This window comes from Protopterus annectens, chromosome 1.part0 (assembly GCF_019279795.1).
Source record: "Protopterus annectens isolate FY-2018-M chromosome 1.part0, PAN1.0, whole genome shotgun sequence".
Classification (NCBI taxonomy): Eukaryota; Metazoa; Chordata; order Ceratodontiformes; family Protopteridae; genus Protopterus; species Protopterus annectens.
The window spans coordinates 585,795,543-585,823,434 of record NC_056725.1 but is presented as its reverse complement, the minus strand read 5'-3'; the positions used below and the strand labels follow the sequence as shown (position 1 = coordinate 585,823,434).

General features: G+C 40.6%; 1 protein-coding gene across 3 annotated transcripts in view; it reads left to right on the top strand.

Moving 5' to 3' along the window:
- The window catches only part of RRP15 (ribosomal RNA processing 15 homolog), a 321,335-nt gene extending 295,813 nt beyond the window's left edge, over positions 1 to 25,522 (top strand). For all 3 annotated transcript variants that reach the window (XM_044061464.1, XM_044061456.1, XM_044061447.1), the window contains exon 5: positions 25,255 to 25,522. In XM_044061464.1, the coding sequence (XP_043917399.1) occupies positions 25,255 to 25,422 (168 nt within the window). In that variant the 3' untranslated portion in view covers positions 25,423 to 25,522. The remainder of the gene's footprint in view (positions 1 to 25,254) is intronic.
- The last annotated feature ends 2,370 nt before the right edge of the window (positions 25,523 to 27,892 follow it).

Here is a 27,892-nt window from a genome sequence, read left to right as displayed (position 1 = left end):
CAATGTCAACTACAGGACCCTTTCTTTGTCTCCAGTTGCCCATGCCCCTGAACTCTTGAACCCAATAATATAATCTTGGAAATTGTTAGCCATTTGGCATCTGCTTCTCAGAGCTCCAGACTGCTATCACAGACGTGGCTAACCCAGTCCAAACTTGGTGTCGTGGATCATACTGCATCCTGTACCATGTTTGTTCAGGATAGGCTACACCATACAGATCAATGATCTTTCAGAAATGGGCTTAAATTAAATGCAAAGTGTATAGCATTTGCTCCCTTAAGTAAATTAGTTTTGACAGCAACAGCTTATATTATAGATAGCACCCCTCAGATGTCACAGATCTCTGGACCCTCTTAATTGACTCCCTGTCCTTTGACCAACATGTACCAACAGTAGACAGGAAATCCTTCTGTCTATCCAAATTAATAAACTAAAGGTGTCATCCAGTTGTCATTTATCTGTACTCCATCCTGATCAGACCAGTTGTAGATTATAACTAGCCTTTTAGCAAGTTTCTGTCTAAACGCATCATGCATATAGAAGGACTCTAGACATTCCAAACTAAAAAGATCGCAGGGCAAAAAGCCCTCTGCTACCAAGATAAGTGTTTAATGCTCTACCTCTGTACTCTATCAGTTGTAGACTCCTGCATAGTGATGTATGTCTAGCATTCTGTGTCGTCAAGGACACAATGCTCCTAGATCTTTTAAACCTCCACAAAACATGAGTTCATTCAAGCCATGGATTTAAACTTCCGTCAACAAATAAGTAGGATGCTGGAGAAACATTTATTACTCAGCACTTAACCCCTTCTGTGGAATATTCTTCAGTTGCATGTAAAATTGACTGATACTCACTTCCTTTAAGGCAACCCTTAATGGTTTGATGGGCATTGATAAATGTATCCTTGTTTTGTCTTTTCTTCCTGGAGACAGAAGTTGCCCTAAAGTAAGTAGATGGTAGCAAGATGATTATGGTCTATGGACTGACTCTGCCTTGTTTAAACTCTGAATCTATAAAAATACATCCACAAACTGGTGAATGTACACCACAGACAGCAAATGTGAACATCTCTTCCTAAACATAGCCAATTCCCATTCCCTTAACCAGTTGATACTCTGTCCTGCTAGAGGAGCCAGGCTCCATGGCCTGGTCCTCAGTAACATAGCACCAGTCTGTTCGACACCTACAGTCTTCACATCCAATGTTAGATCTGATCACCATGCTGTCACGTTTTCCCTGCTTAACCACCCTGAGACTCCACATAATGCTTACATTACTGACAACCTTTTTGTTATTTCAACTGCTTTTGTGTGAGAGTCTTGTCTCCAATTACATTAAGGTTGCCACCCGTCCCGTTGTCAGTGGGACACTCACGGGTTGAGGCCTCTCATCCCGCTTCCCGCAGTCACCAAGCGTGGGACTTTAAAAGTCCCGTTTTTCCCCTTTGCGCTTCGCGATCGCAATTCAAATCAGTTGCTGTGGAAAAGCCGAAAATACTTCCGTTTTTTCCACGGCAATGCGGCTACGTCACCACCCGGACCTGCAGTTAGAGGGATTCTCTGCTAGGTCCGGGTGGTAATGCAGCACAGTAATTGGCTGCAGGCATTGGAGGGGGCGGGAACTTGTTTTGAAGAGCCCCATAAAGGTCGCAGCTGTAGAGCACTAAGCTCTATAGCAGCTGCGAAAGATCTGATTTGTATCTCCAGCCAGCCAGGATTGAAGCCAGCCAGTCAGGATTGAAGCCAACCAGGAAGGAAAGAAAGAAGCCAGTAAGGGAGCCTGCCAGCCAGCCCAGCCAGCCAGGAAAGAAGCAGCAAGGGAGCCTGCCAGCCAGCCAGGAAAGAAGCAGCAAGGGAGCCTGCCTGCCAGCCCAGCCAGCCAGGAAAAAAGCCAGCAAGGGAGCCTGCCTGCCAGCCCAGCCAGCCAGGAAAGAAGCCAGCCAGCCCAGCCACTGCTAGAAAACCAACTAGCCATTTCAGCAGGAAGGAAGCAAGCTAGCCCAGCAATAACTGTAAGTGGTAAGTAGATAATTGCATTTTGTGGCTTTAGTTATTTAAAATGGGAATAGTTTGCTTTATTTAAGTTTTTAATGTTTAGAGGTAGATGGGGATGTAGTATGCAGTTTTTAAATCTGTGCGGTGGTTATTTTGAGACTTTTGAGTACTAGTTTAAAATGGGAATATATTGTGGTTTAATTTTTTTAATGTTTAGAGGTAGATGGTGGGTGCAGTACGCAGTATTTAAATCTGTGCAGTGGTTATTTTGATATTTTTGAGTAGTAGTTTATAAAGATATAAAACCTGAATGTATATGTAATTGTTATTATTCTTGGGGGTATGATTTGGAAGCATTACTTTTAAAAGGCTGAACTGTGTATAGAAGTTGTTTGTTTCTGTTGGGAGGGGCAGTGAAAGATAAATTTAGCGTGACACATTTCTATTGTCGTAGCTTTTTCTGGGTATTGTCTGTTTGCAGATAGGAAATGTTCGAGCATAGTTTGCACTTTTTTGTATGGAAATGTGCACTATAATGCTGTTTTCAGGAAGTTACGATAGACTGTTTAGGTAATTTTTCCTGTTCCTGCAAGTCCATGTCTATGTGGTACAAGTCTACCTTTTGAGGGGGAATGTTAACAGTTAATGTAATTAATTTATTATTCTAGTAGGTACATGTTGCCAATTTGCCGAAGCTGTTTCAAGATTGTTTTCATTTATACTTGTAAATGTGTGCATTTAATTTATTATGCATTTTTAATAAGGTTAAAATGTACTGCTTTGCTTGTAATGTGAATATGGGTGTGTTGCTTTTACTTGGACCTGTTTATTGCATTGCTGTGCTGGATTAATTGCTATGTTTTGAGGTAAAAGGAGCCCATGGAGTCTGCTGTACATTGTAGTTTGTTACTTCTCTTGCAAGAAGTATTTTTAAAAGTTAAAATGTTTATGGACTTTTTTCCCATTTATTTTTTTTTTGTGGATGGATGCTCAGAAGTTAATGCAATGTATTTGAGATTGTGCTAAACCATGTTGTTACAGGGTAGTTTGCAAAGTAGCAAAATTTGTATTTTGTGTTTTAATGATGTCTTCAACATACTTATTTACTGTTTTCATGTTGTGACTTTTACTCAAATATTGTTTCAAATCGGGCCCTTCTTCAAGCCATAAAATCAAATTCAAAATACACTTTTAAAAAAAAGTGATTTATTGTACTAGTGTGCAGTATAAAGTGCTAGTGTGCAGTTTGTAATTTTGTGTTTTTCTTTGTTTAGCATTAATTTGCTAGGGTGCATATGTAGTACTAGGGTATGTAGTTTTGTGTTCTTTGCTTTAGCTTTAATTGACAAAAAGTCTTAATTTTATACTTGGCTTGTATGTGGTATGTAGATTTTTTTAAGTTTTCTTTCTGAATAGCAATAGTTGGTTTATGAATTTTACTTTTTTAAATAAACAAGTGTCTGTTTAATGAGTAGTGTGTTTTTAATTCCTTTAAAGTTTATTTATTGTTACAACTGATTAGTGTGTGTTCAGTAATAGTTCACTTCATTTAAATGGTTTGAGTTTTCAGTATGCTGTAATGTCACAATGTTGCATCCATAACTAATACTGCATCTCCTTTAACATCTTTGGTGATGTCGTGGTGAGGGTGTGGCCAGTGTCATGTTGACCACACCTCTATCCTGTTGACCACACCCCCATGTCCCACTTTGTCCTTGTTAAAAGGTGGCAACCCTGAATTACATTGTTTAATTGCATCTCATAAATATTATATTTGTTTCTCCAAGGATTAGCTGGTTGTTCATGAGCATCATGAGACAATTCCTACATTGTCTCAGGATTCCCATATCACCCAAGCTGGTCTTTGAGAAATTAGAAATGTGCTCTTCCATGGTGTTAGGTCTTTTTTAGGTGAACTGCGAAGCAGTGGTACAGTAGGGGGTTGCAGTAGGCTAACTTTGGTGCTGTGAGGATAGAAACTACAGCTTGGCTTTGTGTGACTGAAATCCATGTGGCAGTTCTTTTCCACATGCAAACAAGTTGCTCTTTGTGCAACTGAGTACTAGACAGAGTAAGGTTTATAGGGGAAATTTGGTTTCCAAGTGCCTAAATCTGTGCAGCTAACTGATAAATGTTGCTTTGCAAAGAAGAGAGGACTTTACAGACTCAAAGAAAAGTGACTAAACCAACTGAAAGGTCCTATGGCCAATCTAAAGATTTCACTTTAAACCTGCTGGTGTGTTTCCCTACTTGGCCAGGCTACCTTTCTGCCGCCACTAGAATTGCAGTCTCTGTCTTGATGTAAAAACACTGTTAGGCAAATAAATGAAAAGGTACCAGAAACCAATCACACCTAGATACAAGTAACTACATGGTGATTCTAAGTCACATAAGCTGGTAATTAGGGGCACACACTTTTTAACATAATTTCAAAGTACAGTAGTTGCAACTAGACCAAGGAAAAGCAAATGCACTTTACAGTGATTTGTGATCTTGCAGCCTCCGCCTGCATTCTATTCCAGAGATTTTTACACCCTTGAACTGTTTGAATCTACAGGTCATCGTTGGTGAAAACAAGTGAATCATTGGTTCTGCAGCTACGCAAATTGTTTTCTGACTGCAGTACTTCAGCAGCTACACATTATGAATTCTGACTTTTGCCCATTATTTCACACATATCACCTTAACATGCTAAGTTGCTGCGCTAACAATTTAAATGATTTTTTTTTTTTTTTTTAAATACACAACACATCTTAATCTGACCGTTTTTCCATTTGTATTTCAAAATTATTTAATAATGAGTTGTTGAGGAGGGAATTGCTCAAGCCCAGCTGTCTGAATGAACTTTTCTTAATAATGATGTACCAGGCCCTGGTATCTGCTGAAAATGTGATAAATATACCAGATAGCATAATTTTTCAGTCCAGTGAATTTTGCTTGTGAAACAGATTCTTGTCCTTCCAATGGTTGGTCTGACCACATGTCCTATACTTTCTTTCTCTGCATAAATACATAGCTTTTGGCAAGTTCAAGTCTGTTTCCCGTTTCCCCATTGACCTGCCCCATATTTGTTTGTACAGTAAACTATTCTGTTCCTTATTAATTGTGTGCAGCTCTGTATAAACAGTTTGGCTAGATTGTTTAGCTCAGTGACATAAGCATCTGTAGGTTTCTGTAGTATCCTTTGCTGTTTGTTCACTTCAGTATTTACGAGGACAAACTCTAATGCATCTTTAATGTAAGCTGCTGTATTTTTCTGCTCTTCAAGAAAGGTAGGTTTCTTCTCGAGCAGCATATAAAAATATGCCACACTGTACTTTTTCAGGGTACTCCTGTGCTGTTCTAACATTGAAGAATAAATCAAATTTTGTTATCCAGACTTTTCAACTTTCTGCTAAGAAGTCTTGTAATGAGAAAATTCTTGGTTGTTGCAGGTGGAGAATTTTTCCTGTATGCATTGTATTTCAGTATGTCTACATGCAGCATTCTTGAAAGCACATATTTCTTGATTTTTGCAGGTGTATTCGCCAATCTGACATCATATAACTCTGGTCCCAGGGCTGATGGCAGGATAAGGCAAACTGATTTAACTCATTCTCTCAAATAGAGTAGTTCTGAGTTTGTACCCTCTTAGTGGGCATGGTTTGAGCCTTTAAAAATTAATGTCTTTGCCTCAAGATCAAGCAAATGTTCATATCTCTAGAACCATAAGTGTTACTAGAAAATTGTAAATGGCAAACTGTTCAGCACAAAGTGACCTTTACAGTGGTTGCACATTCAGTTCTAGATGTTAAACTGGATTTTATAAGCCACAGTAAATCTAAATTATGTAATGTATAAACAGCTTGTGATATCTCTGTAGCCGTTCAAGCAGCACACAATACTGCCTGTCGCTAGTCTCTCTCTAGCATAGATGACAAGCAGGCAGGGTATTTCGTTTAGATGATTTAATACATAAAAACACATCTGGATGGATAGCAGCATCATAAAATACAAACGAGCTAGTTAACAGACAGACCTTGCATACATACATGCTTACATCTCAACAGCTTATGACAAAATGGCAGTCTAGCTTGCACATGCTCAGTACTTATGCAAACCCTTGGATAGCTTCTTGAAGGTGTGTGTGTATATATATATATATATATATATATATATATATATATATATATATATATATGTGTGTATATATATATATGTATATATATATATATATACATGTATATATATATATATATATATATATATATATATATATATATATGTATGTATATATATATATGTATGTATATATATATATATATATGTATGTATGTGTGTATATATATATATATATATATATATATATATATATATATATATATATATACACACACACACACACACACATTGATCTGCATCCTCCCTCTTAAAAAGATTGCCCTTTGTAAAACAATATCAGAGTTAGACATGTATTGCTATAGACACTAGAAACAAAACACAATCTTCATGTCCAAGTTGCATCATATCCGTTACAGGATTTAGAGATGTGACCATATCTTGTAATATAACAGTTTGGACTAAATTTAGCAAGAGGGACAGTCTGCGCTGCACAACTCTTATCAGGAACTTTTGTCAAAGGACTGGAATGTCCTCTGGAATTGGAACACCGGACAACTCACTCTGAGATGGTCTTTCTCATAGGCTATGTGCTGTGGCATAGGCTGAGACACCAGTCTCAAATAATTCCGATTCCGCCTAAAGAGGGCTCCTTGTGATTCCACCATGTATGATCTCGGCTCTGAGCAAATATTCTTCACAACACCAATCCAATCATAACCTTTGGACATTTGCATCCTTACCACTTCTCCTTCTCATAATGGATTGATCAGTTTGCTGGTTTGATCGTAGTAGGACTTCTGGTTTGGCATTTCTTCAGCAGATTGGCTTTCACTGATGTGTTGTTCTTTACACATAGAACCAACAATTGACTACTGATTGGTATTGTGGTTCCGGTTTGTTTTGACAGAAGTGTCTGAGCAGGTGAACCAAGATGTTTATCATGAGGAACATTTCTGCGATTCAAGAGATTTAGGAAAACACCACTATTATCTCATTTTGACTTCTCCAGTAACTGTTTTGCATTTTGAACTGCACGTTCTGCCAAACCATTTGACTGTGGGTACTCAGGGCTACTCGTGACAGTCCCATTCTTCAGCAAATCCTTTGAACTGTTGGCTTGTAAACTGTGTGCCTTTGTCAGAAGTAACTTTTTGCAGACTTGTACACTGTAGTCTGAGAATCTTGTTTAGCTGATGTGGCTTAGTACTGTTACACACGGAACAAGATAAAAGTACTCTCTCAATGTCTTGTGACATAGGCCAAAATACTAGACTTTTCACCCTTCTTTTGGTAGAGTCAGTACCTGGGTGACCACAGTACAAGATAGTAATGATGTACTCGTTGCAGGGACTTCGGAACGATTACTTTCGGACCTTTCATTACACTTTTTGAGGTAAACTAGATTGCTTTGACGACCATCCTTAATTGATAAAGTGGTTGAGCCTTTGTAAAACTGGATCTGGGGCTGCATGATCTCTCAACTCATCAAGACATATAGAAGAAAAATTCTCACTTCCATGACTTCAGAATCAAGGTTCTCGTTCTCATTCTGTTCTGTAGTGTTTCTGAGCAATCTGGATAAGGTATCAGCAAGAGAAATAAGTTTGCCTTTCCTGTATACTTTTGCAGTGTCTGCATCATGTGTTGCAGTCAGGCTGGTGCTGAATGCATTGGCTGTCTCAAGATAGTGACTAAAGGTTGGTGGTCTGTTTTGATCTGGATAGGTCTACCATAAACATAATCATGGAACTTCAAACATGCAAACACAATTGCCAAAAACACTTTCTCAGTTTAGGCATACTGCATCTCAGTTTGGGTAAGCGTTCTTGATGCATAGGCAACAGGTTGATCCTCTTTTAGAATAACTACACCAAGACCAAATTTTGAAGCATCACAGGAAAGTGTATCTGGCTTGTGAACATCATAGTATCTGACAGTTGGCGGACTAGCAATTCTCTGTTTCAGGAAATTTGGTGCTGCTCTAACCAAGACCAGGATACATCTTTACGTGTCTGAGTGGTGCTGATAATTGGCTCTAATCTGGAATGAACTTGCCTAGGTAGTTGACCATGCCAAGAAAATGTTGCGGGGCTTGCACATTGTCTGGAGCTGGCATCTCGAGAATGGCTGTTTAATTTGAAGGTTCTGATTGTAAGCCTGTACTCAAAATAAATAACCAACATAACTAACTTCTTGTAGACTGAATTTGCATTTGTGCAGATTGAACTTAAGATTCACTTGACGTGCCCTTTCTAGAACTTTTCTGAGGTTTCTGTCATGCTCCGCTTCATTGTTACCTCCTACTAGTATGTCTACTATAATAGCACAAGGATACCCAGAAAAAAATTTGCTCCACTGCACATTGAAAAACTTCACTTGCAGAATTTGTCCCAAGTGGCATTCTCAAAAAATCTGCACCTGCCGAGTGGAGTACTGAACGTAGTGAGCAATGAGGAATTTTTGCCAAGCTGAATTTGCCAGAATGAACTCTTTGCATCTAAGTCAGAAAAAATAGTGGCATTTGGGCATCATGGCTGCGACTTTGACTGTGCACACGTCTTTTTAGCTCTTTGTTCAAATCACTTGGATCAGTACATATTCTGATGTCATCTGAGCTTTTCTTATGAGCTGCCACCATGGAAGAAACCCATTCAGTTGGAGTTTCAACTGGAAAAAATCACACCTTATCACACTATTTTTATCTAGCTCGGCTTTGACTCTGTCCTGCATGGCTACTGGAACTTTATGAGCTCGCCTCATAACTGGACTAACCTCTGGGTCTAACTTCAAGAGTACACAACTGGAGATTTGCCTAGTTTGTCTTTGAAAAGATCATCATGGGTAGAAAAAATGTACTGGGCAAAATTAGAGTAGTCTTCTTTCAAGCTAACATGGTGGACTTCCTTATTAAATAAAAGCAGTCCCATTTTCAAACTATCTCTGAGCTCTAATAATGACTGGACTGCCTCTTGACCACATAAAATAAGTTGTAGCTTCTTCCAGCAGAGTAACATGAAAACACTACTAAGCCTTCGGTTTGAATTCTTCACCTCCATAAGTAACCAGCTTCACACACCTTGCCAAATAGTCTTTCCCATGACACACACTTGCAAGTGTTTCTGCTGACATAACATTGCACTTAGAACCTGCATCTACTTTGATTTCTGTGGGTTTGCCATTTAGCTGAACAGTGCAAAATACTTCATTCTTTGCCCTTAAGTCTACTGCATTGACTGTTTTCATGAAGTACTGATACCCCATCCACATAAAGAGTAGGACTGCAGTTTTCTAATTGATCAAGTCGTTTTTTTTTAAATGTTCCCTTTTAATAAAATAATGTGGGCCTTTTGAAATTATTCCATTTATTGCATTTGTGGCATTGTTGACAAAAAGCTAAACATTTTTCCCTTTTAGATTCATGACTTCCACCACAATTATGACAGTTGGCAATGAAAGTAGGTTGGGGCCCATGCTTTGAGTATGCTTGACTCCCTGTTATGCTTCACTGAGACTGTGCGAACTCTAGAAGTTGCTAGAAGGTTCTGGGATTTACCAGTGAGTGCTGCAGGGGCTACAGTTGCTGCCATGTGCTTGGGACCATTTTATTTTAATAACGTGCTGCATACTATCAACATGAGCTTTGTCACTGTGCCTTCTAGAGCTGTTCTCATTTGTAAGCATATTTGTGTGCTTTTCTGTGAGCTGGTGTATCTGATAAATCTCAGTGGCCTTATTGAAAGTTAAATCACTGTCACGAAGCAAAATCTTTCTCACAGAATCATCTTTAATACCACACAAGCCTGTCCTTTATCAACTCATCCCTTAAATTATCAAATCTGCACATTTTAGCCTTGTCGGGTCGGTTATATAGGCTGCAGACGTTTCAGCAGGCTTTTGATCCCTTGTGTCTGGGGGTTACAAATTTCCCCAAATTTACGTTTTAAGCACTCGACTCAGCCTGTACAACAGTACAACTGTTTTCTCCTTCTCGGGTCGTACACAAATGATCGTTCTTTTTCTATGGCTTCTCTTCTAGCTAAATTAAGTGCCTTTGTACTGTCATCTCAGAAAATGCAGCCTGTATGAAAATGTCATACTCTTGCTCACACTCACCAGTTCTGTGCAGTATTACTGTCAAAACACAAGTACAGTGGGTTTTCAAAATGTCTGCCATGCCTACAAAGTATGTACACACTGAAAATATGTTCCTTGTAATTGTGTACAAACAAACTGTTTGAGAGCTTGTAACAGCATTCATATGCGCAGTAAACTCTTCAAAATACTGTACTTTGTGAAATATGCTCTGTAATGGCTGTACTTTTGCAAAATAGCTTTACTGTTCATAGGTTCATACTAGGCTATCTGCCCTAGGGCATTTATAAGCCTAGCCAGAGTGTGTGTGGCTTTCACCACCCCTTAGGATGAGAATACTATACCCATTAGTTTGCTGTACCTCTGTCCAGCAGTGACACAGAGATGATTCCCGGGGTAAACCTACGATCTCCCATCCACTCGTCAAGATTTCTCTTGAACAGAGTCAGTGAGGGGCTCTGCCTCACATGGACTGGTATTCTGTTCCATAGTGTAGGGAGTCTGTGTGATGAATCTGTCCCTCCAGCACGTCCTATTTATATCCGTGTTGAGGTTTGTCTCTTGCTCTCGTGGCTCTGGTGGATTTGGATTTTTTGAGGTGGAGCATGTCCATTAATTCCGGGTTGGACATGGCCTTGTATGTCAGGCACAGATAACCTCTGAGCAGATGGTATGCGACTGAATAGAGCTGGAGTTTCTTCAGTCGGGCATCGTTATGACATATGTTTGAGCCCCTTTATCCTTTTGGTGAGGAACTTTTGGGGTCTTTCCAACTGCTGCAGGTGTCGGGTAAGGTACATTCCGAATGGGGCGTTGTACTCGATCATTGGTCTGATAAGTGAAGAGTACAGGGGTACAATGACCTCTCCTGATCTGGATGTGAATCCCTTCATGATCAGGTGGGCAATGTAGAAGGTCTTCCTAACCACTTTGGCAATGTGAGTGTCAAAGAGAGGTTACTGTCAACTTGGGTCCCCAGGTCCCTGATAACTTCTTCCGTGTTTAATGGATTACCACCTGTGTGGTAATTGGGGGTTACCTTGTTTTTCCCAAAGGGTATGACTATACATTTTTTGGCATTTAGCTTAAGGCCATGGCTCTGGCACCAGTTATCCATTTCTATGAGACCTCTCTGGAGGATGTCTGTGTCTGGAGTGTCAATTATGGTGCCCAGTTTGCAGTCATCTGCAAATTTCGTCAGCCACAATCCCCCTATGTTTGCCTGCACTTCAGAAAAATAAATGCCGAACAAGAGGGGGCCCAGGACTGAGCCCTGTGGGACACCGCTCGTGACCGGCTTAGAGTCTGACATGGCACCAGCAACTCTAACCCTGTGTGTTCTGTCCTTGAGCCAGTTTGCAACCCATCTTGTGACATATGGGTTTACATCTAAGCTGGTGAGCTTTTCTATGATGCCCGAGTGGGGTATTGTGTCAAACGCTTTTGCTAGGTCAAGGTAGGCTGTGTGAACTGCCTTACCCTCATCAATGGCCTTAGTGACTGTTTCAAAAGTCGACCAAGTTCAAGAGGCAGGATCTGCCCTTGACAAAGCCAAATTGGGTAGGATCCAGTGTCTGTAGGTCCCCAATGTCTTTATTTATGAGTTCCGTTATGATCCTCTCCATAGCTTTGCAGACAAGGCTCGTCAAGCTTATGGGGCGGTAATTTCCAGGGTCCGTAGAAGCACCGCCTTTGTGGAGTGGGACCACAGTTGCCGTACGCCATTCTTTGGGTATGTATCATGTAGTAAGGCTAAGATTAAACAGCAGCCTTATGTGTGGGTTTAGTTCCTCATTGAGTTCGTGTAGCACACAGCCGGGGACACCGTCCGGTCCCATTGATGCTGTGTTTTTTGCTTGAGAGAGCAGCTCTCACCTGGGCATCTGAGATGTTTGGGAGGCTAGACTCTGGTGGGATAGATATTTCTCCTTTTGGGGGGGAGGGAGGGGAGAAATTTGCACTGAACCTGTCTGCCAGTATGTTGGCAATGTCTGTGGGTTCAATGATTTTTTTTTATCATTTTGGACTAATTCTGAGCATATCTGGGAGTTTCCACCCAGGTTTCTAACATAGCTAAAGAAGGCCTTATGATTGTCTTTTGTGTCATTAGCAATTTTTCTCTCAAAGTTGGCCTTGGATGATTTTATGAGTGATCGTAGTTTTTTGCTAGTATTGATCAGAGATGCCTTCCCTTTTAGGGATTTTGCTCTGTCATGTAGTAGCTTTCTCCTCTTGTTGTAGAGTTTGTTTATGGCTGAGGTCCACCAGACCGGGCGCCTGCCTTTGGTGGAAAGGGTCTTGATTTTATTAGGGATTGCTTGATCCATACATTCCTCGAGGTGCTCGTAGAAGGCATTTGTAAGGGTTTCAGCAGCGTGGGTTGTGGTTTCCACTGGCTCGGGGACCTTGAAGGATACCACTCCAGTCTTAAGAAGTGTGAAGTTTGCTTTTGACAAGTTCTTCACTGTGGTCTTTTTTGCTGGGGGTGGGGGCGGGATGTGGATCTCCAGTGAGATTAATTTATGGTCTGATCTCACCAATGAGGGATATACTTCCGGTGTGGAGCATTTTGTCCCCATGTTTGTGATGATCAGGTCTAGTATATTTTCAAAATACTGTACTTTGTGAAATATGCTCTGTAATGGCTGTACTTTTGCAAAATAGCGTTACTGTTACACTGCACAAACATGCAAACACTTTATGCACTTCTGATAACTTGGATATCTTTGCTTAATACGAAAAATACTTGGGTTGCAAAAATATGGTGGTGGTTGTTTGTCTTTTGGCTTTTCCTGGTTAGGGGTCACCATAGTGGAACTCCGGCCCGCTAATGATTGGCAGTTGTTTTTTATGATGTTGAGTTGCCAGCCCGACACGGTAATTTCCTTTTGTTAGTTTTATGCAATTCAGACTTTGAACATTTTCTGTAATAATTCGAATGTTTTTTATCCACATCCTACATGTTGGTTTATGCGAATATCATTTATAATGTTCTGTATGCCTTGTTTCATATTTTACGAAAAAGAAATAATGCTGAGCAAGTTTTCATATGTAAAATTTATTTCTGATTTGTTTTGCGAAGTATGTACGTTTTAGGGATGATTCACTTTGTCTTCCACCGGTTCTAAAAAAAAAAAAAAAAGTACCATAATTCATTTTAGCCATGCTGCCTCTAACTTCATGACATTTAGTCATGCTGCTTCTGACACAATGGTGCACGTCTTTCTCTCTTAACATAGATGGCAAGCAGGCGGGATATTTTGTTTATTGCTTTAATACATAAAAACACATCAGGAAGGGATAGCAGCATCATAAAATACAAATGAACTAATTAACAGACGGACCTTGCATACATGTATGCGTATATCTCAACAGCGTACTACCAAATGGCAGTCTAGCTTGCATGTGTTCAGTAATTATACACTTATGTAAACCCTTGGATAGCTTCTTAAAGTATACACACACATTGATCTACAATGACAGAAGCATTTACTTTATACTTCTGTGAATTTTCATATCAAAATAAGCAGTTCTGTCTGTCACTTGATTGTTAATTTTCATATTTTTATAAATATTTTACAATATAAGTAAATAGCATATGAATATACTGTGGATATAAAAAGTGGACACACCCCTGTTAAAATGCCAGATTTTTGTGATATAAAAAAATGTAATCTTTCCAAAACTTTTCCTACCTTTAGTGTGACCTATAACCTGTACAATTCAATTGAAAAACAAATCTGTTAGGGGAAAAATATAAAAAATAAAAAACTTACAATAAGCTGGTTGCATAAGTGTGCACACCCTTTTACTTTGTTGAAGCACCTTTTGATTTAATTACAGCATTCAGTCTTGGGTAGGAGTCTATCAGCATGGCACATCTTAACTTGGCAATATTTGCCCACTGTTCCTTGCAAAAGCACTCTAAGTCTGTCAGATTGAGAGGGCATCTCTTGTGCACAGCTGTCTTCAGGTCACTCTACAGATTTTCTATTGGATTTAGGTCTGGGCTATGGCTGGGCCATTCCAAAATTTAAATTTTCTTCTGGTGAAGCCATTTTTTTGTTGATTTGGATGTATGCTTGGATGTCATTGTGTTGAAAGGTGAAAATCCTCTTCATCTTCAGCTTTCTAGCAGATGCCTGAAGGTTTTGGGCCAAAAGTGACTGGTATTTGGAACTGTTCATAATTCCCTCCACCTTGACTAAAGCCCCAGTTCCAGCTGAAGAAAAACAACTCGAAAGCGTGATGCTGCCACCACCACTCTTCACTATGAGGATGGTGTTCTTTTGGTAATGTGAAGTGTTTTTGCGCCAAACGCACATTTTGAAATTGTGACCAAAAAGTTCAACCTTGTTCTCATCAGACAGTAACACATTTTCCCACATGCTTTTGGGAGACTTTGATGTATTGTTTTGCAAATTTTAGCCGGGCCTGGATGTTTTTCTGTGTAAGAAAAGGCTTCCATCTTGCAACCCTACCCTATAATCCAGACATATGGAGAATACAGGAGATTGTTGTCACATGTACTACACAACCACTACTTGCCAGAAATTCCTGCAGCTCCTTCAGTGTTGCTGTAGGTCTCTTGGCAGCCTCCCTGCCCAGTTTTCATCTTGTCTTTTCATCAGTTTTGGTGGGACGTCCAGTTCTTTGCAATGTCACTGTTGTCCCATATTTTCACCTTTTTGATGACTGTCTTCACTGTATTTCATGGTATATCCAAGGCTGTGGAAATTTTTTGTACTCTTCTGCTTGACTGATACTTTTCAACAGTGAGATCCCTTTGATGCTTTGTAAGTTCTCTGCGAACCATGGCTTCTGCTTTAGCAGGCAACTGAGTAAATGTCAGGAAAATCCTACTAGAACAACTGAACTTTATTTGGGGTTGATCAGAGTCTCTTTAATTGATGGCAGGTGTGTACCCTAGAAGACTGAATGCTGTAATTAAATCAAAAGGTGCTTCAACAAAGTATTAGCTTAAGGGTGTGCACACTTATGCAAACATGTTATTGTACGTTTTTTATTTTTTTATATTTTTCCCCTAATAGATTTGTTTGTTTTTCAATTGAATTGTACAGGTTATAGGTCACATTAAAAGTGTGAAAAGTTTTGAAATTATTTATTGTGGCCTCAGTTTTTATATCACAAAAACCTGACATTTTAGCAGGGGGTGTGTACACCTTTTATATCCACTGTATGTCTCTTAATCTACTCTAGATAAGGGTCAAATATCAGTACATTTGGGGTTTGTTATTATGTGAGCTGTAACATATAATCTTTTAATAATGTGTATGTAGCATTGTTTTGGAATTATTAATGCAAATACGAACAGGCAATATCTGACACCTAGAGACATCAGTAGAATGTAACTGTAGACATGCCAGGAGATGTCATTAGGCTGTAATGAGTTAAGATTTAAAGATTTTGTATTTCTTCTCTGTCATTTCTTACTAGTAACCCATTTGCTGTGCAAATTGTGCATTTCCCATGGCCTGCGATTGTAACCTTTTCTGTTTTTGAGTACAAAAGGGCATGAAATGTATTTGAAATGTAATTTTTGGCGCTCTTTCAAAAAGAACTTAGGTACTTGCATATCACTAAGCAGTACAAGGATGGAAACAGGAAATGCCAAGAATCATCTAATGTAATTAAAGTGCACTTCAGAGGAAGTAGTCATTTTGTATGTATATGTATTTTTTATGAAAAAAACTTAAAGGTAAAAGAACTAGTTTAGTTACTTTTGTTGTGGGAAAGCAAGCACCTAAAATAAGCTGATGTGATGCTTTCCACAAAAACAAATAACATAATGGTTCTCAGAGAACACTAGTGAGGACCTGCAATGTATATAGGTATTTGAGATGGTCTGTTTTCAGTCGTTGAATTAAAATTTCAGCTAACTGCTAATAATCGCATTTTACAGAACATACGTATCTTTGAAAATAATTGGCCGTAGTTAGCCAACATTTTGAACATCCAATGATATGCACCTTGTCAGCCAAGGTGGGGAGCTTAACCCCCCATATGTATCAACTCCAAGTCCACACTACAGTTGGGAATAGAGCTAGTTTAAAAAGGGGTTGTTTAGCTTACCTTATAAATCGTGTACTTCCTGGTTGTTGGCCAGCTATTACACTCGAATTTGTTTTCGAAGATAAGCGTGTTTGGTAATGTAAACGTTTGATGTTTAAAGTTTGATTCAGTGACTGAACATAGACCCATGTCAGACTGCTCTTTGTCCTGTCTTATCTTTGGAAAATATTGAGATTTACATTTCTGTCTGCTATCTGCAATTTCTACCTGTTCTCTTCTGAAAACATTGCAGTAAGGAATTGGTAAATCTTTAAGGCAGAAGCAGTTAGGTACATGTAGCTAGCTTAGGTAGAGGCCTTCTGTAAGCATTCCTGTGTGTTAACTGAACATTATTTTATTCCTCCATGTGCATGTTCTTGTTTCTCTGCATATTTAATCTGTGGTTGCATTGTTTATCTTTTTACTTAAAGTTAATTCACTTTTTCATCTATTGTAGGTAGCCATTTTATTATGTGTATTATTGTTATTAGTTACTTAGGAAGGTATCACTTAACACTGTGGGTTAACAAGTCGTGGTGGCTCTCATCTGCACTTTGGGTATACTATCAGTGAAGGTATTAATGTGTATAATTTAATATTTGGCTTGGTCAAATGCAGCAGGTAACTGGAGGATGTCCTTCATGGATGCATCTGCAGTCATAACAGCTGGGTTGTCCTGTCGTCAGGCAGCCCGTCAGTCGGCCGGATTCCAAAGTCCGGGTCCGGCCTCGGCTGATGTCGCTCTTCATCCGACGTCATCTCTGTTGGACTTCGGGTATAAAGGCATCAGCCGACGCCATCTTCCTCAGTCTTTCTTGCCGCGTGGCGCCCGAAGCAGAAGCTGTTCGCAAGTGCCGGTCGGTCGGATCCAGAGATTTTTCTACCGAATACTACTTAAGACTTCTAAAGCTAAGTACCCCGTTGGGGACTCTTTCTTGCCTCAGCCGATGTCAGAAAAAGTTAATAATTGTTTAACCTGTGGGAAACAAATACCTCATAAAGATTTCCATTCTTACTGTCTGCCTTGTTTAGGCCCAGCCCACGACGTAGCAGCCTGTTCGGCCTGTGCTTCCTTCAACCGACGAACGCTCGGAGTTTGCAGAACAGTTTTTCGGTTCTGACTTTGCTTACATTATGTCGTCGGAACCTCCGACTACACTTTCTGCCAAAAAACGCAAAGAAAAAGACCGACACTCGCGGTCCGCGGTTTCGGCTGAAACCACGCTTAAGCAAACCGCGAGTGTCTCGGTTTCGGCCGAAACCGAGAAAACTGATCTAGGTACAGCCGAATCTATCTCTACTCTTGAGGCCCCTGCTACAATTCTTGAATCGGCCTCTGAAACGTTACCCACTGACGTATCAGACACCATTCCCCTGGATGTCTCTACCCCAGCACGTGGTGCTGCTAGGCCTCCAGCAGCCATGTCCATTAAGGCCTTCGCCAGGGCTAAAGCAGCCAAGTCTACCAAATCAGTGCCTGTTAAACCACCCTCAACCAGGCCCTCTTCTAGTTCTCAAATGCTCACCTTGGCAGAAGATTTGATTTCTTTAATTAGAGGATCTCAACCTCACCCAGACAGGGCCTCTCAGCCCCCAGATAAGAGACCTAGGGCAGAGCCCCCTGAGCCAGTGTCCTCTGATGATTCTGCAGATGAATCAGACATTACTGACCAGCCAGAGGCCCTTTCTCTAATTTTGAGGATTCTGATGCTGAAGAATCCATTCCAGCTGCCTCCTCCAGAAGAATTCTCCTTTGGGGAAACCTTGCATGCCATGCGAGAGCAGTTCCAATGGCAGCAACAAGAATTCTCAGATTCCCGAAAAGACTTAGAACCTTTCTGCACCTTCCACAGCACAGGCCCTTAGCTATACCTCCTGTTCTTTCTGTGGTAGATGACGCTTTTAATGATGTCTGCTCTGCTCCAGACTCATTACCCCCAGCCCCTGCCAAACCAGATAGATTTTACAGGGTGCCTGACACTCATCACCACCTTTACAAGGCCCCTTGCAGACCCAGAAACAATATCCCAGGGTCCCAAGGCAGTTGCCGCGACCATAGCTAAAATCCTACTCCTTCTGAAAGGGAAGCAAGGGCATTAGACAGATGGGGTAAAAAAGTATACACTTCAGCTACTCTCTCAGCTAGAGCTTTAAACTGCCAGTTTCACATGATACAATACCAAGAGTTTATGCTTGATCAGCGAACTAAAAAATTAACCACTGATGAAGCTCTTGACAAGAAATATGTATTAGAAATGGTAAATAACATACAACAGGTTAGTAACCATTCCTTAAAATGTGGCTATGATGCACTGGAGGCTTCATTTAGATCAGCCATGACTGGCACAGTGATAAGAAGGCATGCATGGCTAAAGGAGCAAGCTCTACCAGATCATGTTAAAGCAAAATTGTTAGATGCTCCTATGGATAAGACAAGTTTGTTTGGTGCACCTGCCCAGCAGGTTATGAAGAAAATGGAAGAAAAGGCAAAATCAGTTCAAACTGTTAAAGATTTCCTGCAGGTTCAACCCCAAGGTTTAGCAGGAACTGGCCTGCCAAGAATTGGTCCTTTCCTGACTCCACAAGATTTCAAAGGGGCAGGAATAGACGTTCCAGAGGCAGAAACCAAACCAGAGGAAGTGCCTACAGAGGACGACAGTGGCAAGGTAACAACAGAGGCACAGACACAGCCACTGCCACTACTTCAACACAGCCACAGTGACTTACTCCTAAAACCGCCTACCAGGGAGCAAATAGCAGCCCCACTAGGCGGAAGGTTAACTTTATTTGCAAAGAACTGGCACCACATAACAAAAGACAAGTGGATTCTGCAAATTATACATCAAGGTTACCGATTCCACTTCCACACTATACCAGTCAAAGAGGAATGCCAAATCTACCTCCAAATCAAAAAACAGAAGCTTTACAACAGATAATGGAGTTAGCAAACATGAGAGCTGTGGAAAAAGTGCCTGCAGCAGAGCAAGGAAAGGGTTCTACTCCAGACTGTTCCTAGTTCCAAGAAAGGAAAAAGTTGGAGACCAATTCTCGACCTGTCCACCTTGAATACATACATCATTGTCCCAAAATTCAAAATGCTGACCCTACAGCAACTTCTTCCCATGCTGGGCAAGGAGTGTTGGCTGGTAACTCTAGATCTCAAGGAGGCATACCTGCACGTCCCTATTCGACCAATCTGCAGAAGATACCTCAGATTTCTTGCAGGATCAGAGCACTATCAATTCTCAGCATTGCCTTTTGGCTTATCTACTGCGCCCAGAGTATTCACAAAATGCCTGGCATCAGTAATCGCATATTGCAGACTGCAGGGAATTCATATTTACCCATACCTGGACGACTGCCTGCTACAAGGGGACAACAAAAGCAAGTTGACAACAGATTTGCAAAGGGTCATTTACTTGCTACAAGCACTGGGATACACAGTCAATCTACAAAAGGCAAGACTGATACCATCCCAAACAAGGACATTCTTGGGAGCGGAATTGGACACAGTGAGACAAATGGCATTCCTAACTACAGAAAAACAAAAAGAACTCCCTCTTTACTTCTTGTCCCTAACAAAGCTGAACAAATTAACAGCAAGAAAAGTTCTGCAGGCCTTGGGCTTCATGGCATCATGCATAATTTTGGTTCCATTTGCCAGACTACATATGAGAAAACTACAGTGGTACCTACGGAATTTATGGTCCCAACACAGACACAGCCTCGAAACAGAAATCCCACTAATTCCATGCTTAAAACAGGAGTTCCTATGGTGGGCCCAGGCATGCCGGTCCAACCCAGGCCTTCCTTTTCTCAGATGTCAAGCAAGCCAGAGCATTACAACAGATGCTTCAGACCTAGGATGGGGGGCCCACATGCTGGACAAATGCGTGCAAGGATTGTGGACTCAGGATCAACTTCACCTGCACATCAACCTAAAAGAAATGCTGGCTGTAAACTGGCTATCCAAAAGTTCAGACCATTTCTCAAAGAGGGCCAGCTGTTGATAAGGACAGACAACACCACAGTCATGTGGTACATCAACAAACAGGGAGGCACTCATTCATACCCCTATGCAGAATGACTTTGGAACTGTGGACCCTGGCACTCAGCTACAACATCCAGCTGCAAGCAATATTTGTACCAGGAAAAGAAAATACTCTAGCGGACATCTTAAGCAGGACCACATCAGATGCTCACGAATGGCACCTGCACCCGGACATCTTCAGGACCATTACAAAGAAGTGGGGAATGCCTCAGATAGATCTATTTGCATCTCCTCACAATCACCAACTCAAAAATTCTGCACAAGGACATTTCACCCACTAGCATGGAAAGTGGATTCGCTCTCCTTCAGCTGGAAGGGCCTAACAGTTTATGCATTCCCACCTCTCCCTTGATACACAAAGTACTCCTAAAAATCAAGGAAGAACATCCAAGGATAATCCTGATAGCTCCAAACTGGCCAAGACAACACTGGTATCCACTACTAAGGAGCTTGTCTCGAACAATATGTGGCCAATACCCTGATGCCTTTGATGCTAACTCAGAACAACTACAGCACCATACATCCAAACCTGAAAACCTTACAACTGACTGCATGGAACATCACATAGCAGCAGCTAATCAAGAACTTTCCCAAAGAGTTAAAGACATTATTCTTGAAGCACGCAGACCTTCAACAAGAAGGAACTACGCTGGAAAATGGAAAAGGTTTGTCAGCTGGAGTTCTGAAAGAGGAAAAGATGTGTCAAACATAGATATGCCTAACATCCTGGAGTATCTGGCGAACTTCTCCATTCAGGCCTGTCCTACTCCTCCATCAAGATACATGCATCAGCTATTTCAGCAGAATACAGCTTTGATCCACCTGTTTTTTCACACCCTCTGCTCAGACAATTTCTCAGAGGAATCAAGAATGTAAAACCTCCAAGAAAACCACCATTACCAGCTTGGGACTTAAACTTCGTACTAGAAAAGTTGACACTATCACCCTTTGAGCCAGCAGCAACAGCAGACTTACAACACCTGTCATGGAAAACTGCTTTCCTACTGGCAATTACCTCAGCAAGGAGGGTTTCAGAACTACAGGCCTTAATGGCAGTGCAACCCTTCCTAATCTTCCACCAAGATAGAGTATCCATGAGGACTAATCCAACATTTATGCCTAAGGTGGTATCCAGAGTGTCTTTAAACCAGGCAATCCACCTACCTACCTTCTTTCCCAACCCACAAAACAGAGGGAAAGAATACTGCATACCTTGGATGTACATAGACAGCTACGCTACTACTTGGACAGAACCAAAAGCAGCAGAAAGACTGACCAACTTTTTGTGGCCTATGCAACAGGAAGAGAGGAAAAGCTATTTCAAACAGACAATCTCCAAATGGATAGGAAATTGCATACGATTCTGTTACTCCTTCCATGGAAAACCAATTCCACAGAACATAAGACCTCATTCTACAAGGGCAACAGCCACTACCACAGCCTTCTTACGAGGAGTGGCTACCAAAGACATTATTGAGGCGGCTACTTGGACCTCCGTGCATACATTTGCCAAGCATTATAATTTGCCTCTATATTCCAGATCCCGAGCAGGGTTTGCCACTGCTGTACTGCAAGGGATCCTAAACACACCATAATCTACCTTATCCTCCTCCCCCTAGTTGGCTATGGTATTCTACCCAGCTGTTATGACTGCAGATGCATCCATGAAGGACATAGTACAGTTTTGTACCTACCATAAATGTAGATGTCCGAACTGGATAGCATCTGCAGTCAGGATTACCTTCCCTCCTTCCCCTCTGAGGTACTCCTAGGGTGTTTACCCTCCTAATAGCTAGCTGATGGGGGGGAGTCTTTTATGGTGTATTTGTTTGTATATATGTACATACATGCTTATTTTTGTGGTTACCTCTATCCTTTTGGAAACATTGGCATCTATCCAAAATATTTTAGCCTTCAGGAGGGCTTCTGGCATCTGGGGCAAGAAATACTGAGGAAGATGGCGTCGGCTGATGCCTTTATACCCGAAGTCCAACAGAGATGACGTCGGATGAAGAGCGACATCATCCGAGGCCGGACCCGGACTTTGGAATCCGGCCGACTGACGGGCTGCCTGACGACAGGACAACCCAGCTGTTATGACTGCAGATGCTATCCAGTTCGGACATCTACATTTATGGTAGGTACAAAACTGTACTTTCCTGGCCATTAAGGTTGGTGGCAGTACTACTGTCACCAGGAAAAAGGCTGTGGGGAACTGGAGAATTCTGACAGTCTTCCCTGGGAATTGTGTAAGAAAATAACATGTTTGAAAGGCAATTACTGTGGATAAAGGGCACAGGAAGATAATGTGGTTCACAGAGAGAAAGTGCTGAGAAAGGGACCTGGGATGCTAGGTTAAAGACACTGCTTTGAAGGTGGCTTGTGCCTTTTCTGATCTTGGGGGGATAGATGTTTAAATCTCACACCCAGGAAAGCAGTGCATTTCCCTTTATGCTGTTGAGGCCAAATTGATTGTACTTATTTGCATTCTTTTATTTTAACCTGCCGCAGTAATGGTGTGACTCGACGGAGCTTTCATCTTGTGTTCATTTGGCAGGGAGGGATTCAAACACCATCCATGCCATCCATTATTTTGCGTGGCATTGGTGGTATTCATACCCTGTCTGTTCTATACTTCATCATAGTAACATCTTGCATGTTTTAGCTTTTTTGAGGTCAGGCTGTCTTCAAGAAGCAATATGTACCAAATGATATGGTAACTCCCTCTAACAACATAATTACTGTATTTAAAGCTGTATACCTTGTACGGCACAGTCTGGGGGAGTGAGGAGTCTGATGCTTCATCAGTGGCTTAGTTTATGAAAACCTGCTTAGCTGGCCTGGTATCAGTTGGGGAAGATGAAAATATAAAGTCTGAGTGCTGTCTTTTGTTCTGGCCATGTTGAGGGGTAGAGTCAGATATTTATGATCCTGTCATGCTTATCTTCTAATAAAAAGGTAAAGGGCCGAAAAATGTTGAACATTATTTAGAAATCTGAAGAATGCAGTGTTATGTCATTGCACTGCATAGTATGTCCACTTCTGCGGTGGAGAAATCTGGAGGATGGTATGTGAATGTGACCCAGGAGTGTTTCCATTTCCTTTGTCTCTCTAGAATGGGTTGCAGAGTTCTTTTTTGGTGATAAGGCTGTTTAAGTGGTGATACACTGCCACCTAAAATCATTGGGGGAGGCTGAACAGTACATTTGAAGTAAATCGCTAAACACTAAGAAGAAGGTGCTAAAGAGCAAACATTGAACCACAGAGGACAAACTAAACTGTATACAACTTCAAATTTCTAGGTTATGTATAAGTTAGTATAGGTTATGTATAAGTTAGTATAACGGTTTCCATGTCTGTCCTTGATCCATGCAGTCTCAGAAGTCGTTTAATCATTCCTGCTAGAGTGAACTAAGTAATTTTCATGGACTACAGTGCACTGTTTTGGGTACTTTCCAATTTCAAGAGGTTTGGGGGAATGTATCGTTCATGTAGAGGGGTGAGTAAGGCCCTCTACAAAAAGAGCACCTGTTTCAAGACATCCTGAGGTTGTATGAGTGAGCATGTGTGATGCGAGTAATTGTGCTACAGATGCTCATAGTAGAAGCCAGTACTATGGGTTTTTGAATGCTGTCTAAAAAGTCTACACTGGCATACTTAATTCAGTAGTTTGTGTCTAAAACTCAGATATGTGGCAAGCTGGACTGTAACTGCAAATAGTTCTATCATTTGCATGGCTCACTGAAATGTTGACAGCTTTGAATGCATCTGTGTATCAGCCACTCTTTATTTAAAAGCTTGCACGTGTAGACTATCTGTAACATAAAATTACATGAATCTGCCATGCAAAAATGTAGTCTCTAAATGTATTAATATTCTGTGTGAATTGATGTGTCACGGAGCTCAAGCTGAGGTTGTGCTGGGGAATGGGAATTACTAACATACCCACCACCCTGGTGCTGTCCATCTGCATTCAAATTTTAAGTTTATTAGTGTTGCATCATGAGACAAAGGCTATTCCAAGTACAAGAAAGCAGTAACTGTATTAAGCCAGCAGTCATTATTACTTGCAGAATTACAATGAAAATAAATTAGCAGATAATTGAATAGAAGTACCTTTTAAAATTAAATACTTATTATAAACCTCTGTAGTTTTGTATTGGAGCTATAGCATTGAACACCTGAGAGCCACATGATGGCGTTGTTGAGCTATGTTCCAGCGTGAGACCAGGAGAATTTTTTTTTTCTTTACAGAAAGATTGAATTTTCATCTTTCTTGATCATAAAGATGAGGCTTCAGGGACTGTAATACCAGTTTCTTTCATTTTTGTCAGTTGTTTAGTAGTAAAATAAGCAGATTGTCCAAAAAATATATCTACAAAAAAATAAATAAATAAATAAAAAAAAAAAGCTAACAGACTCAGTATTGAGGAGTTCCTTGACTCTGTGTTTGCTCGTGTAATGGATCTCTGTGTTTCATTTGTTCTTTGTAGGCAAGTTTGTGCATTATTAACCTCAGATTATAAAGAAGTCATTTAAAAATGATTTCACTTGCCAGTGTCTGTATTGGACTTGTAGCGATCTTCACAGTGGAAGTGCTGTGATGAAACAGAAGTGTCAAAAATATAAGCACCTGTGTTAGTGTGACAGCTCATTATTCCTTTTTTGTACAAGTTAAGGTTTGGATTTGCTGAAATTATATAAAGAAAAAATTGTACCACCCTTTTGCTTTTCAATGATAGTTTTATATTGCATGGACAATGTACTGAGAGAAGAATCCATCTTCATGTCTGTGAAATGGAAACTTATGTCTATTTCATCCATTGCTGGTAAATTGTAGTTTCTTCCTAAAGCTCTGTAAAGTACTGTTATGTCCGAAAACTGCTGCAGTGTGAAATGTAGTATCTGGCTGACTCTTCTGAATTCTTGGTTTTCTTTCAGGGTAATGCTGAATCAAAGGATAAGCCAGGCTGGAGTATACTGCGTGATGATTTCATGATGGGAGCTTCCATGAAAGACTGGGACAAAGAGAGTGATGATGGAACACAAAATGCAGATGGAGAGCATAAAGCAGAAACAGATGACAGTGGAAGCGATTCTGATAGATAATGTAGAACATTAAAGGAACTGCAAGATAAAATTGTTATCTTGTTCATTTGTGACAACTTCATTCTGTGAATGTAGGAAGCTGAACTCTAAAGCTCTATTTTAAAAAAAAGAGTGCTAGATTTATCTCATCTCTTTTATCTGTCTGTGATGGTATTGAATGTTTTATATTTGTAATTGGAATACGAAATAGCAATTTATTATTCACTTTTTGCACATGCTTTCCTTGAAAATAAATTTGCTATGAGTTTAATTTGTTTTTCTTTCTCTCTGCTAACCAGTAATATATTTCCAGTACATTTCAAATGAAAGGAGAGACATCTGTTTCTTTGCTTTTATTTAAAAATACAGTTGTATATCTGCTGCTTTTTATGGCTTTGCATATTTGCAGTGCAGAAAAGTTCTTTTTCATTCAGGGTATTCATATAATTTCTATGCAGCATATCTTTACAGTTTTTAAAGGAACACCACCACATATTCAGTGTTCTTCAGACATCACTTCCTATTATTGCTAGAAGGTTCTTGGAGCAAGAGGCTTTCTTGAGCTGGAAATTGGCTTGGCTAAACATGAAGTGCTGCTAGTGGTTCTGAAGATGGATGCTTGCTTTCAGCCAAATTACTGTAAATTTTCTGAGTTTTGGTCCCTCCATAGCTAATAGGCATGTGATTGGTGAGGGCTGGGATCAGGGTTGCCAGACGTCCCTATTTGGGCGGGACTGTCCCGAGATCAGCAGCCTGATCCCGAGTCCTGCCCTGCCGGTTTAAATCCCAGCCAGCCTCCGCTTTGTTTTTTTTTTTGTTTTTTTGATTGGCCCGTATGCGGGCCAATCAAAAATCGCTAAACACGGAGCTTCTTGTGTTCTGCATAAAACAGAAGTAGCTCCGTGCTTAACGATTTTTAATTGGCGGGCTAATCAAAAATCGCTAAACACGGAGCTACTTGTGTTGAATGCGGAACTGCAACACATTAAACACGAGAAGCTCCGTGCTTAGTGCATTAAAGACCTTTTTTTTTTGTTGGTCTTCACTTGCTGTGAAAGACCTTTTTTTTTTTTTTTTTTTGTCCCTACCTGGCTGGTTGGAAATCCTGCAACCCTGGCTGGGTTGCAGTCTTGAAGAGCTGTCTTTTAAACTGGGGTGAATTCTATGAGGCTTTGGTAGTTAACCCACTCTCCACAAACAGAATTATGATTTAAAGACACTGTCCTATGTTTTGCTGCTGCCTGGCCACAATTTCTTATTGTCTAGCTTTCCTTTGTCATCTTTTGTGTATAAATGTCTTTAGTACATCCATTTTTGACTGTTTGATTGCTGAGAGAGGCTTAGGCATAGTGAGTGAATAAATGTAGTTATTGTTACTAATTTTATTAAATTGCACTAGTGATTGTGTGCAGATTCTCATCCTTTCACATTGAACCCATTATCCGTTTATTGTAGGATTGCAAGCACTCTACCGGTAAGGTAGTGTCAAACACAGTGATGGCGAACCTTTTGGGCTCGGCATCTCAAAAAGTCAGAAGATGCCCTAACTTGACTCTACTGGTGTGTCACCCCTCCCCCCAAATAAAGGAGAAACAGTTTTTTTCCTTACCATAAGGCCACACAGAAATATGCCAACAAAGAACTTAAGAACAGTGTTCTAAAATGTAAAGCAGAGAAGGAACTTAAGACGACTACAAAGACCATATAAAGCTACAATGCTTTCTTCAGTTATGTCAGAAAATTAAGGAATAATATCCAGAAGATGCACCAAGCTTAGCCATAATAACACACATTCCAATCTCAAAAATCATCACCATCTTCTTTCAGCTGTTCCCGTTAGGGGCCGCTACAGCGGAGCATCTGTTTCCATTTCTTCCTGTCCTCTGCATCTTGCTCTGCCACACCAACCACCTGCATGTCCTCTCTCACCACATCGATAAACCTTATCTTAGGCATTCCTCTTTTCCTGTTACCTGGTAGCTTCATCCTTAGCATCTTTTTTCCCAATATAGTAAGCATCCCTCCTCAGCACATGTCCAAACCAAAGTAATCTTGCATCTCTGGCTTTGTCTCCAAACCTTGCAACCTGGGCTGACCCTCTAATATACTTATTCCTAATCCTGTCCATACTCGTCACACCCAGTGCAAATCTTAACATCTTTAACTCTGCCACATCCAGCTCAAACTCCCACCTTTTATTATACATTAAAATATATATTAGCCAACAAATTTAGCGCTTTACCCACCTACCTACATTGATCTCAATCAAAGCCAGTATGGTTTCTGTTTTGTGACAGCAGTAATTCAGAAATTTTTATTTTTCCTTTTTCACCACAGCTATGTAATTTTAGATGTAATATGTTTAAGCAAGGGAGGGTTGTGTACACTTATGTCCCTGCCTCCTTGCCTAGTAGCACCTCCCAGCCAATTTCTGAGTGTCTGCCTTCAGCAGGGCACTGGACATCTGCTGTCTCAGCGCACTACCTTCCCT